At 43.9% G+C, this 17237-nt stretch overlaps 1 protein-coding gene across 7 annotated transcripts; it reads right to left on the reverse strand.

The window, feature by feature from the left end:
* Positions 1–921: 921 nt before the first annotated feature.
* On the reverse strand, positions 922–15208 carry CAPSL (calcyphosine like). Of its 7 annotated transcripts, none has more exons than XM_030467319.1 (6): positions 15006–15174; positions 10368–10504; positions 5683–5860; positions 4596–4805; positions 3139–3232; positions 922–1351 (listed from the first exon to the last, which is right to left on the reverse strand). In XM_030467319.1, the coding sequence occupies exons 2-6, from the start codon at positions 10502–10504 to the stop codon at positions 1266–1268; spliced, it is 705 nt and encodes a 234-aa protein (XP_030323179.1). In that variant the 5' UTR covers positions 15006–15174; the 3' UTR covers positions 922–1265. The 7 variants fall into 7 exon arrangements, with proteins under 7 accessions (XP_030323179.1, XP_030323180.1, XP_030323182.1 ...); XM_030467320.1 differs by having other exon boundaries at positions 922–1358; XM_030467317.1 differs by lacking the exon at positions 922–1351 and adding an exon at positions 1365–1975 and having other exon boundaries at positions 15006–15208.
* Between the last annotated feature and the right edge of the window lie 2029 nt (positions 15209–17237).

The following is a 17237-nucleotide window of genomic DNA, read 5'->3' on the forward strand; positions in this document are numbered from 1 at the left end:
GGCAGGACAGCCTGTACCACCATCTGTCCCTGCTGCCTGTTGGGTCTATAACCAGCACACAGCAGCCAGCAGATCAACACAGGTGCTCAAGCTCCATTTTTGGTTTTGACAGATTACAGTGCAGAAATCACATCAGACAGATGGTGCACTGCTAAAGGACAGACCTGGGCACCCATGGTTAGCTCTGATATTCCTTCATGTCTGGTTTAAATTCCTTTGACTTGCCCTTAGCTTTTGCAAAGCGCATCCCAGGTGTATGCAGTCAGTGTGTCATTATGACAACACCTCTGCAAGTACAGATTTCCCTGCCCAGCAGTCAATGCAATGCCTGTGTTTGTTCATAAATTTGCACACGTTAGTCAAATGACATTTCTTACAAGCACAGATCCCAACTTGTGTGCTATGGCATCTGGTTACAAGTGACAAATCAAATATTATTCTTTCCCAGATTATTTAATTTCCCTGAAAGAACTTCTACTTTTCTGCAGTTGCCAGTTTTAACTCAGATCACTCCAGGTGCAAGTCTGTTCCCACAGAAGTGAAAAGAAACTCTGCCACCAACTTAAAGAAATCTGAAGCCTGCCCCTGTAAACATCCTCCATACAATTTTTGAAATCACTGGATTGTGAAAAATTTCTTCCTGATGCTGAGAAATGTATTGAGCAAAGCCACCCTGAGGGTGTTGGGGGTGTGTCAGCTGTGGAGGAGAGGGTTTCAGCTCTCCTGGCTCACATTCTTCAGGCCCCCACGCAGACCTCAAGCTCAACGCAGAAACCTGACCCTGGAGCACTGAGATTTCCCCAGCCATCACAGACTCCTTCTAAGGCTCCCAGGGGCTGTCAATGATTCTGATGATTTTTAAAAGCAACAACTGCTTCCAGGACCAGTCCTCCCTTCTGAAAGGTATATTGCATTTGGGATTAAGGAAAATTTGAAAGGGTGAGCACTGAGAAGACACACTGATTTAATTCAGATTAAAACTTCCACCGCAGTTGATTAAATGTCAGTACAGCAGATCATTGGGGGGTCTGAAGGCAGGAGATAGCCTGTCAGAAGGAAATAGTTCTTTCATTTTGTGATTCCCACAGTCCATCACATTATTGCTTTTTATTTGAAACACTGAAGACAGACAACCTGACATCCTGCATGGAGACATTTAATAAACAAGAAAGAATTGAGTTACACTGGAACTGCCAGGACACGTGCAGCCTCTATGTGATGGTAAGGTTGTTTCTCATACAAAGCACATTGGCACTTCAGTAGCATCACAGTGAATAAAGGCTTCTCTTACGATCAATGGCAGTCACAGATTCTTTCCACCAAATTTCCAGTGTCAGTAAGTATGTGAGTTCTGGAGGCTCAAAGAAAAATGAAAATAATTGAGTTTGCACATCCTTTATTAGGAAACAGCAAGTAGTTATTGCTCTTACTGAGATGACTGCTGCACAAAATAGAAGTGGAGTTTGTACAAGACCAGAGCAGCAACACTCAGGCCTTCAGTGTTTGAACTGTTCACAGCCTAGGCTAAGTAAGAGCTGAGACTGCAGCAGTCAAGCTCCAGTCCAGTCTAGAAGCCTACATTGCTCTTAGCTGGCTGCCAGCCTTAAATGGAGCAAATGCTGCCATATGCAAGCCATTCAGTTTGATACACTGATAGCACCTCAGTCTGAGAGAGAATCACAATGGTGCCTGAGAAGGAGAAAGAAAAGGAAAAGGAATCAAGGTGTGAATAAATAAACAGCGCACCCTCCTTTTGTTTTTTTTTTTCTTTTTTTTTTCAGATGCCTTTGTACACTATTTCCCCACTCTTCATATGGTGAAGGGACTGAAGACCTCAGAATTGAAGTAAAATCTTGGTCCTTTAGTTGCATGATCAGAGTTTCCAAGCATTCTTCATCATGATGATAAAATAGACATCTGTGTCTATTGAAGCACTGACTCCTGCATAATAGTTCATAAATTCCTCTGCTGTGACCTGACACAGAAGAATTTGAAAAAGAAAAATTAACCTTTAATTCTGTAATGCTAGAGTAAGTCTAAATCACCCACTGAGTACAACTCCAAATGAAGAACAGAAAGAATGAAGACACTGAAAATTTGCATCAGTTTACTTCTAGAAATAAGAGCCTTTGTTCTCCAGGAGCACTTGAAGGGAAACATACAGAGTTAAATTAACCTAACCAGGAACCAATGTTAAAATCAGTGCTGACCAAGAAGACAAATGTTTTAATGCCTCTTTTTCCAGGAATCTATTTTTTTTCATTATTATTATTATTAATAGAAGTTGATGGGGTTTCTAGTGCAACCCAGAGACAGCTAGGAGCTTTATATTCACTCAAAAGAGAAAATATCATTGCTCTAAACATCACTCACTGAAAAAAGCAAACATTTTTTCAAATACCTAAGAGTTTTTATTATCTTTTGTGGGTATTTTGAATGGTTTTTAAAATGACCTTTAAAAAATCAGATTAGCAGATACAAACAGTGCATGTCTCTTCTGGATGTCTTAACTCTTGAACCATATAGGTTATTCTGTAAGTAGATGTCACATAGAAAAATATTTGCTCCTACTGTGTTTTGCATTTGAGAGCTAAGTAAAATGTGACAGCAGGGGGAAGTGAACAGCCCTGCCTGTCCTCCCATCAGGAACTGATGACTAACTTTCTGACCATGCTTGTTTGAGTGGCCCCAGTCCTCCCATCAGGCACAGATGACAAACTGCTGACCATTCATGTTCGAGAGGCAACCAGCAAGATCACAAGGAAGACCTTTCTAGCAGATGCTTAGTCTTGAAACATTTCTGCTAAAAACATTTTTGGTTTTCAGCTCACCCCAACATCATCAGTGACCTCTAATTCATGTACAGGAAAAGTCACAGTCAGTTTTCAAAAGAAAATTTAATCAGGTGGGCTAATGCTGGAATTGCTAAAAAAAAAGGTAGGTGCTCAGAGTAATTGTTCTATAAGCTCAAACACTGCAGCATTTGTAAGGCACTGAACTTGTCAAGGACCATTTTGAGTACTTGTTCTACTTGTTCATGTCTGACCTCAGCACAAAAAGCAGGAACGTTTTGCTTGAGGTTTGTGAGATCTCACCATTGCTGCAGAGAAGGAAGGGAACAACTCACTCAATTGATACCTCTGAGGATGACACAACAGAAGAAGGGATGACATTCAGCTCTATCAAGTGCAAAGCCATGCCCAAGGGAAATAAAACCCATCACCTCGTCTGCCTGTTGGAAACAAAGCAAGTGGAAGATTTGGGTGCAGTAGTCAGCCACTAGGCAGGAAGGAGCCACCAGTGTAGTGCAGCCTTGAAAACACACATGCAGCCTCAAGAATGCAAAGTGTTAAAGACATTCCAAAAATCACTGATGAAATCTTATCTAGTTCGTTACTATAAACAGCTCAGACTGATAATATCATGAGCAGTGGAGATCCACAGTTGCTCTGAGTTGGTCAGATATGTGCAAGTTCAGACCAAAAAGTTTGCAGACACATAAGAGGAAGAAACAAAGCATGCTTGGCTCAGAGACAGCAAAGCAGAGGCATAAGTCAGTCACAGAGCGTGAACAGGCTTTCCATCTACACAGAAGGGCTGAGGTGGAGGGCAGGAAGGACTCCCAGCCCTGCCACAGCTAGGGGCTCCTCAGGGCTCACAGCATGTAGCATACACACACAGACACACAGACATACACACACAGACACACACAGACACACAGACACGCACACACACAGAGACACACAGATACAGACACAGACACACACACACACACACAGACACACAGACACAGACACTCACAGACACACACACATAGACACACAGACTCACACACACAGACACACAGACACACACACAGACACACACACAGTCACAGACACACAGACACACACGCACACACAAACACAAACACAGACACACACAGACACACACACAGACAAACACAAACACACACACACCCTACTTCCTCCATCTCTGCAGATAAATCCGTCTTGATTATGAAGTGATTTCCAAGTCAAGTCTCTCAGTAATTACACACACTTGAGATGAGCTAATCTATTTCACTAGACTGGATGGGGCTTTGTGTGGAGGTGTTCTGCCTATGGCAGCAGGGTTGGAATTAGGTGATCTTTAAGGTCTCTTCCAGCCCAAACCATTCTGTAATACAATAGTAGGCACCTGCTTTCAAACTGGATCAAGGTATTTGTTCTTCTAAGAAGTGAAGAGTACACATTACATAAATCTTGAAAATCGGCAATGGTGTAGCTTAGTCTGAAGATAGACGTGAAGTAACCTATAACCTAAGGTTTATATAACCTGTAAGGTTATATGTGTAAGGTATTAAAGAGCATTAAGTGTACAAGCCTGGAAACGTAATAATATGTCTACCCTTGCCCCTCCTTCAGAGCCCCTTTCCTTCCACATGTGTGAGCAGGATTCATCAACAGCCCCTACACAGAGGTTATGCATCCACGTTACTGGATACACTCCCATAAACCTGCTGCAAATGCATGTTTGGTACTTCAACCACTCCTGCATTTAATAATTAAAGTCAAAATGTGATTTCACGCTTTGACATTAAGTGTTTTGCTTACCTTCCCATCTTTGTCGTAGGGTGTATCAAAATTATCTAGAAATGCCCTAAAAACCTGATCTTCGGTCCAGTCTCCATTTTGGTATTTGGGGTGATGCTTTGCATTATACACCCCCCTTAAGTCTTCAACTGTGACGACACCATCTCCGGTCTTATCTAACTTCTTAAATGCCTGCATGACGATCTCTTTTCTTGCACTTGACATGGGAGGCTGTAAAGAAAAAGTAACATAATAATTTTATTTCTGGCAACTACTCGCCCAGTTCCAAATTCAAGTAACTGCTGTTTTTCACAGTAAACCTACTTCGAGGCCCTTCAGACAGCAAACTGCTGACAGCCTGTTGAGCACTGTCCATGTGCTGGGAAGGGCAATGTAGGACAAAAAAAGCTGTGTTATCAAGAGTGTTCGGTATCTATCAGGGTGATAGTAAATGGATTCTAAGAGAGAAAATGCTACTTGCAACAATTTTCTGTTCTACTGATTTTAAAGATTTCTGACAAGAAATCACTAATTACTCCAAGTAGTGTTAGTTTTCTTTCTTAATTTTTTTAAACTTCAGCAGAGCAAAGATTATCCAACAAAACCAACCACATTGTGGTTGATTAGAGAAAGCCACCACTGGATTAGTTTGAACTAAAAGGAGATGTGTCATAAAATGATGGACCAATAAGTGAAATTAATAGGCTGAAGCACACAAGTACCCAGACTGCAATATGAAAGATTAGGTACCTAAATCAAGGCATTGATTCATTAAAACAAAACAAAACAAAACAACCATTTATTTGTAACTCTTCTGTTCTATTTGTGAGGAGCCTCATGTCTTCCCAATAAATTGCAGAGATATGTTGGCTTCTGAGTTCTCTAGCCCACAGAGGTGTTGTTTATCATGATTTTCCCCTGAAGCATATTTAGATGGAAATAGAATATACAGACTTCTAAAGAATTACTGCCTTTTAAAACAGAGATGTAGATCTAGTAAATTAGTAAGGTGAACAACAGTGCAGTGTTTTCTGCTCAGCTAATGACAATTCTAGGCTTTTTTTTTTTTTTCATTTAATGCAGTAATAACACAATATGCCAGACTTACTCTCAGTGTAATAAGAAATTCCTCAAAATCAATGGTTCCACTGCCATCCTTATCAAATATCCGGAAAATCTGTTCTGCTTCTTCCTTGTCTATCATCATAGAATAATCATTTAATCCTTTCATAAACTCTTTGAAATCGAGGGTCCTGCTGTTGTCATCATCCATAACCCGAAATACTCTGTGGAAAACATGCAGTTTGAGGAAAATGCATAGGAAAACCTGCAGAAGGCTGCAGTGGTTTAGCACAATGCTAGAGCTCAGAAATTACTTACTGACATAACATTTCCCCCTTGTACATACTTCTAAGTTATAAACCAAAAGAAGGAGGGAGAAAAAACCAACAAAACAAGAACCCAACAGAAATTCCACACACTTATTGAAAGCAGAGATTACTTAGGTTGGGTGCTTGATTGTTGCACAGCTGAAATTAAAGGAGATGAAGGTTGCCTTAACTGAAGGAGACTTCAGATTCATTATACATTCTGATTTACAAAAGTTGGGCACATATATGAATTTCCAGCTGGTCACGTAGGATCACCCTGTGGTCTGATGGGCAGGGTTCAGGCTGTGGTTCATATCCCCTTTCTGAGGGGTAGGCTGACCCACACTCTCAGGGTCACTGCAGAAGGGTCACTGCACCTCCCATAAATGAGACAGCTGGTAGACTATCATACACAAGAGAGTAACAGGCCAAAGTAAAGGAAGTACAAAATCCTCAGTACTGAGCTAATAATTGGAGAAAATACCAAAGAGACACGTTTTATGTTCTCCCTCTGTTCCTGCCAGGGGTTGTTTTTGTTCTCAAGAAAGCACCTTCCTCTGAGGGATTCGCTGGTTTTAGACCCTCAACAGGTGAGCAGGTGAGTCCTATGTCCCAAAACACAGGAGCCCCAAGCCCAGCCTCTGTAGGTTGTGGCATTTGAACTGAATCACAGAATCACAGAATCCTAGGGGTTGGAAGAGACCTCGAAAGATCATCTAGTCCAACCCCCCCTGCCAGGGCAGGGCCACCTAGAGTACATCATATAGGAACGTGTCCAGACGGGTTTTGAATGTCTCCAGTGAAGGAGACTCCACGACCCCCCTGGGCAGCCTGTTCCAGGGCTCTGTCACCCTTACAGTAAAAAAATTTTTTCGAATATTCAACTTGAACCTCCTATGCTCCAATTTACACCCATTACCCCTTGTCCTATCACTGGTCACTACTGAGAAGAGCCTAACTCCATCTCCCTGACACTCACCCCTTACATATTTGAAAACATTGATGAGGTCACCCCTCAGTCTCCTTTTCTCCAAACTAAAGAGACCCAGCTCCCTCAGCCTTTCCTCATACGGGAGATGTTCCACTCCCTTAATCATCTTAGTAGCTCTGCGCTGGACTCTTTCAAGCACTTCCCTGTCCTTCTTGAACTGAGGGGCCCAGAACTGGACACAATACTCCAGGTGCGCTCTCACCAATGCAGAATAGAGGGGGAGGAGAACCTCTCTTGACCTACTAACCACACCCTTTCTAATGCACCCCAGGATGCCATTGGCCTTCTTGGCCACAAGGGCACATTGCTGGCTCATGGTCATCCTCTTGTCTACCAGAACCCCCAGGTCTCTTTCACCTACACTGCTCTCCAGCAGGTCAGCCCCCAACCTATACTGGGACATCTTGTTGTTCTTCCCCAAATGCAAGACTCTACACTTCCCCTTGTTGAATTTCATCATGTTTCTCTCTGCCCAACTCTCCAGCCTGTCTAAGTCTCTCTGAATGGCAGCACAGCCCTCTGGTGTGTCAGCCACTCCTCCCAGCTTAGTGTCATCAGCAAACTTGCTGAGGGTACATTCTATACCCTCATCCAAGTCGTTGATGAAGATATTAAACAACACCGGTCCCAGCACAGACCCCTGAGGGACTCCACTAGTCACACACCTCCAATCAGATTCTGCCCCATTGACTACAACTCTCTGACTCCTTCCTTTCAACCAGTTCCTGATCCACCTCACTACCTGATCATCAAACCCATATTTGATCAACTTATCTACAAGGATGCTGTGAGAGACGGTGTCAAATGCTTTACTGAAATCAAGATAAACCACATCTACTGCTCTTCCATCATCTATCCACCTAGTAATTTCCTCATAGAAGGCTATGAGGTTAGTCAAACATGATTTACCCTTGATAAAACCATGCTGACTGCTCTTGATGACTCCCATGTCCTTGATATGCCTGGAGATAGTGACAAGAACAAGTTGTTCCATCACCTTTCCATGGATGGAGGTGAGGCTGACCGGTCTATAGTTACCCGGGTCCTCCTTCTTGCCCTTCTTGTAGACTGGACTGACATTTGCTATCCTCCAGTCCTCAGGCACCTCTCCTGTTACCCATGACTTACTGAAGATGATGGAGAGTGGCCTAGCAATGACCTCCGCCAGCTCCCTCAGCACCCTTGGATGCATTCCATCAGGACCCATCGACTTATGGATGTCCAGATTACTCAGCTGATCCCTAACCCAATCCTCATCTACTATGTCTAGCTCCTCATCTATCTCGACTACTTCTGGGGCTAAATGAATCTGGGGCTCGTGCGGAAACCCCGCAGGAGTAAAGACAGAGGCAAAGAAGGCATTCAGCACCTCTGCCTTCTTTATATCCTCTGTCACCAGGGCTCCCAGCTCATTCCTTAGTGGGCCAATATTGCCTCTAGTGTTAGTTTTGTTAGCTATGTATTTGAAAAAGCCCTTTCTATTATCCTTAACCTGACTTGCAAGGTTAAGTTCCAAGGAGGCCTTAGCTTTCCTAATTGCCTCCCTACATCCTCTGACAACAGTCCTATATTCCTCCCAAGTGACCAGCCCCCCCTTCCATGATCTGTAGATTTTCCTTTTCCACTTAAGTTTTCCCAGCAGTTCCTTTTTTAACCATGCTGGTCTCCTAGCTCCCTTACTAGATTTCCTAACCATAGGGACGCTCTGATCCTGTGCTTGCAAATAGTGGTCCTTGAATACTGACCAGCTATCTTGAGCCCCTTTATCTTCTAACACCCTGTCCCATGGGATTTTTCTTAACAGTTGATTGAGGAGGCCAAAGTTTGCCCTGTGGAAGTCCAGGGTTCTGATCCTACTGGGTACTCTATTCCTTCCACACAGGATCCTGAACTCTACCATCTCATGATCACTGCAGCCAAGGCTGCCATTGACCACCACTGCTTCAACAAGGCCCTCCTTACTGGTTAGTACAAGATCCAACAGCGCTCCTCTTCTAGTCGGTTTGTCCACCATTTGCATTAAGAAGTTATCATCAATGCACTGGAGGAACCTCCTAGACTGTGAAAGGCTGGCTGTGTGAGTCAACCAGCAGATATCGGGGTAGTTAAAATCTCCCATGAGGACTAGGGACTGAAGTTGTGAGGCTGCTTTCAGCTGCCTGTAGAAGGCCTCATCAACCTCCTCGCCTTGATCAGGAGGTCTGTAGTAGACCCCCACAACTGTATCACCCACACCAGCCTGCCCCTTAATTCTTACCCACAAACTTTCAACTTGCCCCTCATCAGCCCCTGCACAAAACTCAACACATTCTAGTTGCTCTCTCACATAAAGAGCAACTCCACCACCTCGTTTCCCCTCCCTATCTTTCCGAAAAAGCACATAACCATCCATGGCCACATTTCAGTCATGTGACCTATCCCACCATGTCTCTGTTATCGCTACCAGATCATAAACCTTAGCCCGTACACTGACCTCTAACTCTTCTTCCTTATTCCCCATGCTGCGTGCATTAGCATACAGACATTTCAGGAAACAAACAGAGCACACTGGTGGGACTAAATCCTCCCTAGACCACCTGCCTTCGGGCCCCGGTTCGTTCCTCTTGTGTTTGTCCCTGACAGACCCAGTTTTCTCCCCTTCCCCCTTCACATCTAGTTTAAAGCTCTCTCAATGAGCCCTGCTAAGTCCTGCCCCAAAAGCCTCTTCCCCCTCTGGGACAGGTGCATCCCACCTGCCATCACCAGGCCAGGTGTCTCATACAGCATCCCATGATCGAAAAAACCAAAACCCTGTCTTTGGCACCAGTCTCTTAGCCACTCGTTGACCTGTAAACTCTTCCTATATACCTCCCCACCCATTCTTACAGGAGGGATGGAGGCAAACACTACTTGCGCTCCAGACCCCCTAACTAGCCGTCCCAGGGCCCTGAAGTCACTCTTCATTGCCCTTACATTTCTTGTGATAATTTCATCACTGCCAACCTGAAAAATCAGCAGTGGATAGTAATCAGAGGAACCCACAAGATTAGGGAGTTTCCTCTTAACATCTCTAATCCGAGCCCCAGGGAGGCAACAGACCTCCCTGTGGGATGGGTCCGGTCGACAGATGGGCCCTTCTGTCCCCCTCAGAAGGGAGTCACCCACCACAACTACTCTCCTTTCCTTCTTGATTGAAGAAGTCCTAAGAACACGGGGTGACTGACGAGTCCTAGGGGGTTCACTAGGTAAGTCTACCCCTGTGACTACATTTTCCTGTCCCTGAATTTCCAAGGCCTCATACCTATTCTTCAAGGGCAACTGGGAGGGTGGAGAGGGTTGGGAGGATTTTTTCGTGCCCTTAACTGCAATCAGGTTTTGGTCCCTGCTTAGCCTGTAGGCCTCTTGCAGCTGTAACTATTAAGCTGAGTAATGGATTTGACTTCTTAAACTCACCTGCCAAGTCCTTTGATGCCTGCAGATCCCCTCACTAAACATTGCAGACGAAGTTTTTCAATGGGGTCAGTGGTTTTGGACAAATTTCTTCTGGCCTGGATTGCCATCTCTCGGTCATGTCTTGCTGTGCCTGCCATCTGGAAGAACAGAACATTCGTATGGTGTGGAGTCATGTACAAGACAGACTGCTGAAACCCGCTTTATATGATGGGTTTGAAACATCCCAGATCTCTCACTTGCAAGATGCTGGCAACTCTCTCGGAGGACTTGTTTTGACCTTTTCATCCCTTTCCTTATATCCTTCTATGACAAGGGGAAACTGCCTATATGGATCATCAGCCCTGGACACCCTCAGACACCCACTCTCTGTTTAACCCAGATGCAACTCTGAAAGTGTGGGTAAGAATTTGCTGCTTACAGTGTAAAACCTCAGTGAAAACTGGTGGGAGAACCCAGGAGAGCTGTGAGCCTTCTGAGCCTGGACAGGCTTCCAGTCAGCGAATCCTACTTATCTGCAGCCAGGAGATGCCATGGCATGTCTGAGCAATAGTGATCACTGCACGACCTGACCTCACATGCAGACAACAACTGGTGTTATTTTAATACAGCTGAGGTACAAATGCAATTCACTGGCAGCATTCCAGAATTTCAGGTTGCTTCCAGCAACACATAAGCATTTCAGCTTCCCTCAGAGGAAGACGGTGGAATAAAAAGTGAGAAAAACAGGCTGTGGACTTGAAACACTGCAATAGCCCCACCAAAAGCAGCACCCATGGTCTGGATAAGAATGGCAGGGGTTATTCACACCTAGCACTAAAAGCACCAGGGCTGTCCGTGCCCATACCAACACTCTGGAGATACATCAAATTCTGGTACCTGGGCACAGTACTCTCTGTCTGTCACAGTTTAACACTGGCCCAGCAATTAAACCAAATACCAGATGCTCTCTATTAATCTCCCTACCTGATAAAGAAAGGAGAGAGAATAAGGGAGAGAGACTTATGGGTTGGAAACTAAACTACACAACTTTAAAGAAACTCTAATGATAAAAAGAAAAAAATTTACTAAATATATACAAATACACATGAAAATTGATACCATGTTCCCCCCCCCCTTCTTCCCCCAGTAACCCTCACGTCACCACCAAGGCTGTGGGGCAGTCCTGGGAAAGTCCAGGCTGGACTCCTGGGGGGGCAGCAGTCAGGAGCTGGAGGCAGGAACACACAGATTCAGATTGGTAAGGATCAGGACCACAGAGAGAGGAATGGATGAAATCCTCCCAGGATCCAAAAGGAAACAGGGGCAGGTGAAGAAGGGCAAAATGAAGGGCCGAGCAAAGAGGGGAGAAGAAGGAGAAGCAGGAAAGGGTCTGGCCCTCATGATCCCTCAAATTTATACTGAGTGTTACATGTACGGGATGGAATACTCTGTTTGGTCAATTTAGGTCATTTATCTTGTACCCTCCTCCCTAAAGGAGGGTTGCAGGTGTGATCTCTTTCCTCCTTTTCTCTTTAGGGAGCATAAGATGTTCCTCAAAAGAGAACAGGGTCCTTGGTTCTGCATACTCTAGCTGTAGTTATAAACATAGAGTGTTATCAGTCCTAGAAGCAGAAACAGGCTGAGGAACTTGCTGTTAATTTCAGCAAGTACAGGTACTTATGAGAGACTTAGCTGAAAGCAAAATTGCAAGACAGAAAATTGGCTTTATACTGGCCCAAACCAGGACACTGGCCTGGACGCTGGGTCTTCAGATCATGAAGGCCCCCAAAATATCTTCCATCCTTTAAAGCACCACAGGACCAGGACACAGTGTGTGAGAGGTGGGCTGGGATGAGTTACAGCAAAGCCCAGGCTCTGAGGACACTCAGTGCTCTGCTGACGGTACTCAGGGATGGGGTGATGAAGAAGATGGGCAACTCTGTGAGGAGGCATCAGCAGAGCACGTTGTACTTGCTCTCACTGTCCTTACACATGTAGCAGTATGAACTGAAACAGTTGCAGAAAACTTCTAAGAAGCATAGAATTAAACTGCTTCCTCCTAACTACTCTGCTCCAGACTACAGAGCACTGGCTACAGCAGCTGGTACCATCCTGTGTGCTGCCTTTTGCAGGCCCTTCAGACACCACCATCTGAGCACTGAAGGACAGAAAAATAAAACGTTTTTGTTTCCCAAAAATGGTGTCAGTAGCAGCATATTGCAAAAGCCCAGCACGATAGAGAAGAGATTATTTCAGCTTCTGCTTCATCTGGAATGAGCAAAGCTTTTCTGGGAACTCATTAATGAGTGACAAGAAAGACCTTAAAGCTATGTGAGATCAGCAGTCAAAAATGTTGTCTGCAAAGAGTTATCTGTCCTTAAGGGGACATGTTCAGCTGTCAAGAATACAAAATACAGTGATGTTACATAAACACAGTGCAAACCACATTTACATTATAGAATTATGTACTATTGCTTTTATAGATACATAATGTAAATGTACCTATGTAGAGAGTGCATAACTCATCCAGCACTGCACAGTATGTCTCTATACCATGTTGTGTTTTTATATAGACCTATAAATACTATGCAAACACAACCTGAGACCAGTGTTAACATAATTTTCCTCCACTGTATGCTGCAAAGCTCTACAGGAATGAATACTGGGCAGAGCAGGAGCTTTCAGGTTCAGTGGAGGTATTTCCAGTGTACTGGAAGAATATTCATCAAATCATCATTGCAGTGAGATTCATGAACTGAGGCTAGGGAGAGATCATCTGATATGGTATCTATTATGATCTGTACCTCAATAATAGCCACTAAAACTGGCCAAAAGTGAATTATCCCTGCAGTAACTACAGAGTTTTCTTCTACATTGGGAACCATTTCCATCTGAGAACTCACCATCTTTGGGCTAAGTTACTCCATTATTGGATACTTTTCATCTTAAAATATGCTTTTTGTATCCAGTGTGAATTTCTCCCATCTGTAGATGCTGCTTTCCTTTCATTTATTAAATGAAAGTATAATTTGTGTTTGTACAGAAAATACTTTACAGCCCTGTTTAATCCCTCTTTGGCTAAGTAAACAGACAGAGCTTAGGACTGTTAGCTACAAAATGAGTTTCTTGATCTTAAATAATTCTGCTTTTCTTCCTGAACTTTTCAGGGTTTTTTTTCCCAGTATTGCTTCTCAGCTGTAACACTAATAATTTCCTTTATGTCACAGAGATAATTTTTTTTTTTCCCCATGTGTCAAGGTTAAAAACACAGTGAGAACAGTAAATATTTCTCTTGGTCTTTGGTAATCTGCATTCTCTAACATTTTCAACAATATTGTCAACACCACGGTGTTATATAAAACTGAGTAGTTAAAGTCTACTCATAAAGAGATTTCACTTAAATGAGCATTACATTAAATCCTCTTAAACATGACCTGCTTCCTGCAGCACACAGCAGTACGCATTTGAGGATCCTTTCTATATATTCAACAAATACAGAAAACCAGTTAAGTATAAACCTTCGTACACATGAGCCTGGTCCACAGTAACATGTCTGTCACTTTCCTATTTCAGTTGGCTGCTTGTTTAGGCAAGACTTAAACCCTTCCCAGGATGTTAAAACACTAAACTGTACTGCCAGAAAATATCTGTGAGAAAACAGACTCTGAATGAGCACAGTCATGGAGGCATCAGAGTGATTCACTTCCTTTCATTTTACTTTTACTCCTTTTTGGTTAATGTTATTTAGAGATATACTCAGGATTTGCTGAATATAACTGTTCTCTGTGTACCTGACCAAGTTTTTAAGTATTAATAGTAATTAGTAAAACAAGAAAAGAGCATAACTATAATTTTGCATGGTTTCAATCCTTACATCTATTCCAGGAATATCTGATGTCTCCTACTGTGAAATGAAAAAAGGGCTGGTAAATTCAATTCTGAACACTGGAGTCATGTTTTGTCTACAGTCTGAGCTATGAGCAATTCCAATACCTCACATTCTCAGAATTGTTTGTTTCTATGGACAACGTTTTGTTGTCCAGGCTGAACAAAAATGATTGCATTTCTTCTTAACAAATACAAAACCTGAAATTTTGGGTTGGGTCTTTCCAGTAAAACCTTAGGCAACCCCTTTGCAAAGACCCCTTTACATCCTTTTAAGGCTGATGCTTTAATCTAAGCTGTGTTACTGCTCAGCACCATTTGTTTATGCATAATCCTTCAGATAAACTCAAGACCTGTAAAAATTCTCAAAAACACCCCGGTGTGACTGACAGAAACTTACATCAGGCTCTGCATTACTCGAGGCTCCTGAAAGTGCCTGTACTGGAACAATCATCAAAACACTGCCCTAAAAAATCTGGCATCCCAACTCTACTGACCCCCCTTGTAGCAGCGTGAAGCCCATCCTCTGCATCTTCACCATCCCCAGAATCATCTGGCTCCCATCTTCTGGTAGGTGCAACAGCATTACTGCTCTTGGCATTCTGAACACACACACACACACACACACACACATATATATATTGTTTTTTTCAAAATAGGTCTGTAATTATATACATGTATTTATTAAAAAAATACTCTTGGGTGAGCTGTAAGCTCAACTGATCAGAGAAGCTCACTGCGAGCTATGAAACAATAGAGAAGAAAATACTTTACCTGGACTGCTATCTTACACCTTAGCTTTCCACTCAGGATTTTGGAGGTGCCGGGGGGCTGGGACAGTGATGTGCCCCACCTGATTCCACACTCCTGGGCTCTCACTGGGCTCAGGAAACAAGCAGAGGAGGTGCAAGGCCTTAGCAAGCTTCCTTGTCCACCTCGTTTGACTTGTTTACACCCAGCTGCCTTGCCCGCCCCCTTTTTCGGGAGGCCTGGAGTTTACCCGATGGTCTCCAAGGTGACACTGGTGGCTGCGGTTGGCCCAACCTGCAATTACATTGCTTCCCTGGGCGATTGCCAGCGGGTTGTAAGCGTCCTTTCATTTAATCTCTTTTTAAAACAATGCCTCCCTCTCCCCTCAGCCCACAGGGGCTGCATGGGGGTAGGAGACACCTCCGGGTAGGAGACACGTCCGGCTGGTCCTGGGGACGTCTGCAGGAGGTTTGCAGCACAATCCTGCCAGCACTGGCCATGGCTTTATCTTGATAACCTGCTTCTCTGCCCTGTGCTTGACAGGGTTGAAAAAACTTGCTGGCTCCATCCTTTTCTCAAAACACATCAGGAGACTCTTAAGTCAAAGCCTGCTGATTGCCTTTCACACACACACACACAAAAACCCAAAAACACAACAAGTTGCCAGCCTGTTTTTTTCCCTGCTGATTAATCGCCACTTTGAAGATCCGCTGATGGTGAGAATCTCTGGGGATACACTGTGATTGTATTTATCTGCAGCAAGAAGAAAACTGAAAAGGCTAAACATCCTTGAGCAAAAATCACCCTGTCTAGACACAGCTATTAACAATACTGCCTGCAGAAGGTCACAAACATTATCAGTGACATAGTGTAACTCTTGGGTAAGGAACTGGTGTACTGATGGAGTCCTTAGGGGTAAAAAACAAGCCTGTGTTATGCTCTCTGGTACTCTGGCAGCATCAAGCTCCACACACAGGGTCAGGGCTGATGGCAAGTTGGTACGAGAGCAGGTGGGAAATGGAGAGAGAGACGGGTTCTGCCCACAGATAAAACACTGAGCAGTAATGAATATGTGCTTCAGTTCCTGACTAGAGCAGAAAATAATTTTAGGCAATTACTAGAGCAATAACTTTTTAATCCTGGCTGGCAGCTTATCTTCCATCAGTCGGTACTTCCTGGAACTAAGCTGTAGGTTTTGCAAGGCTCTGTGTATGTTTTGTATCTCCTATCTGGCTCGTGATTGTACATTAGTACACAAGCAGGAAACAATACTTATTTAATCATTTGGTGATTCAAAACTACCATCTCTGTGAGGTTCCAGTCAGGCTTTGCCTAAACAATAATTTGCAACTGGAAGCACTACCTCAACCCCCAGCACCCTAACCCCCTAGCAACTGGCATACAATAAGGGGGGGAAGAGGGGAAGGAGGAAAGAAATGTTGCCTGGAGCTCTACATAGGGCTAGCCTACAACCTCAGGCCACAGAATCCTGCAGGTGGTGGTTTTTCTCTAACAAGTGGGATGAAGGATGTATTGGCTCAAGAAGTCTGAAAGCTTGCAAAGAGGCAGCCCGAGGAGAGAAGAGAGGGACGTCATAAAGTTTGAGAAAAAACAGCTCCTTGACAGACCCAGGCTGGATACTGTTAATTAGGAGAGAAAATTAGGGGAAAAGAACCTACCCAAAACTTGTTAATTCTGCTGATGGCAAACTACAACAGAAACAACCACTGGAGGAAAGTTAAGCAGCTGTGGCACAGCAAGACATGGATACCACAGAAGGAAGAAAGAGTCTAGCCCTTTACCCTTCTAAGATGGGACCATCCCCAGCCCCATGCCACTTCTCTGCATGAGACCAATGGGACACCTCTGGATCCTGGGGTGGTGACTTTCCTCTCCTTTCTCTCTCATACTCTCACTCTCTCCCTCTATGTTTGGGTGATGCTTTATTTTCCCATTCTTTCTTTCTCTTTCCACTATCCATAGGATTAGGCTAACAACTATAGTTTTAATGCCTACTAGTTCTGTCTGTGTTCAATAAAATTGTGTAGTTACACCCAATACTGTGTTATCTTTACTCTGTTCATTTGGAATCCAACAAAAATCTCCATGTTTCCAGCCTTTGGAACATGACAATCCCCCTGTCTGCTATCTTTATTCTGTAGATCAATCTCCATGGGCCAGTTGGGAATGCAGAACAGACAAGGGGCTCTGCACTGGAGTGGGGCTGTGGGCACAGTCCCTGCTGCCAGCACGTGA

Source organism: Calypte anna, chromosome Z, assembly GCF_003957555.1.
Source record: "Calypte anna isolate BGI_N300 chromosome Z, bCalAnn1_v1.p, whole genome shotgun sequence".
Taxonomy (NCBI): Eukaryota; Metazoa; Chordata; class Aves; order Apodiformes; family Trochilidae; genus Calypte; species Calypte anna.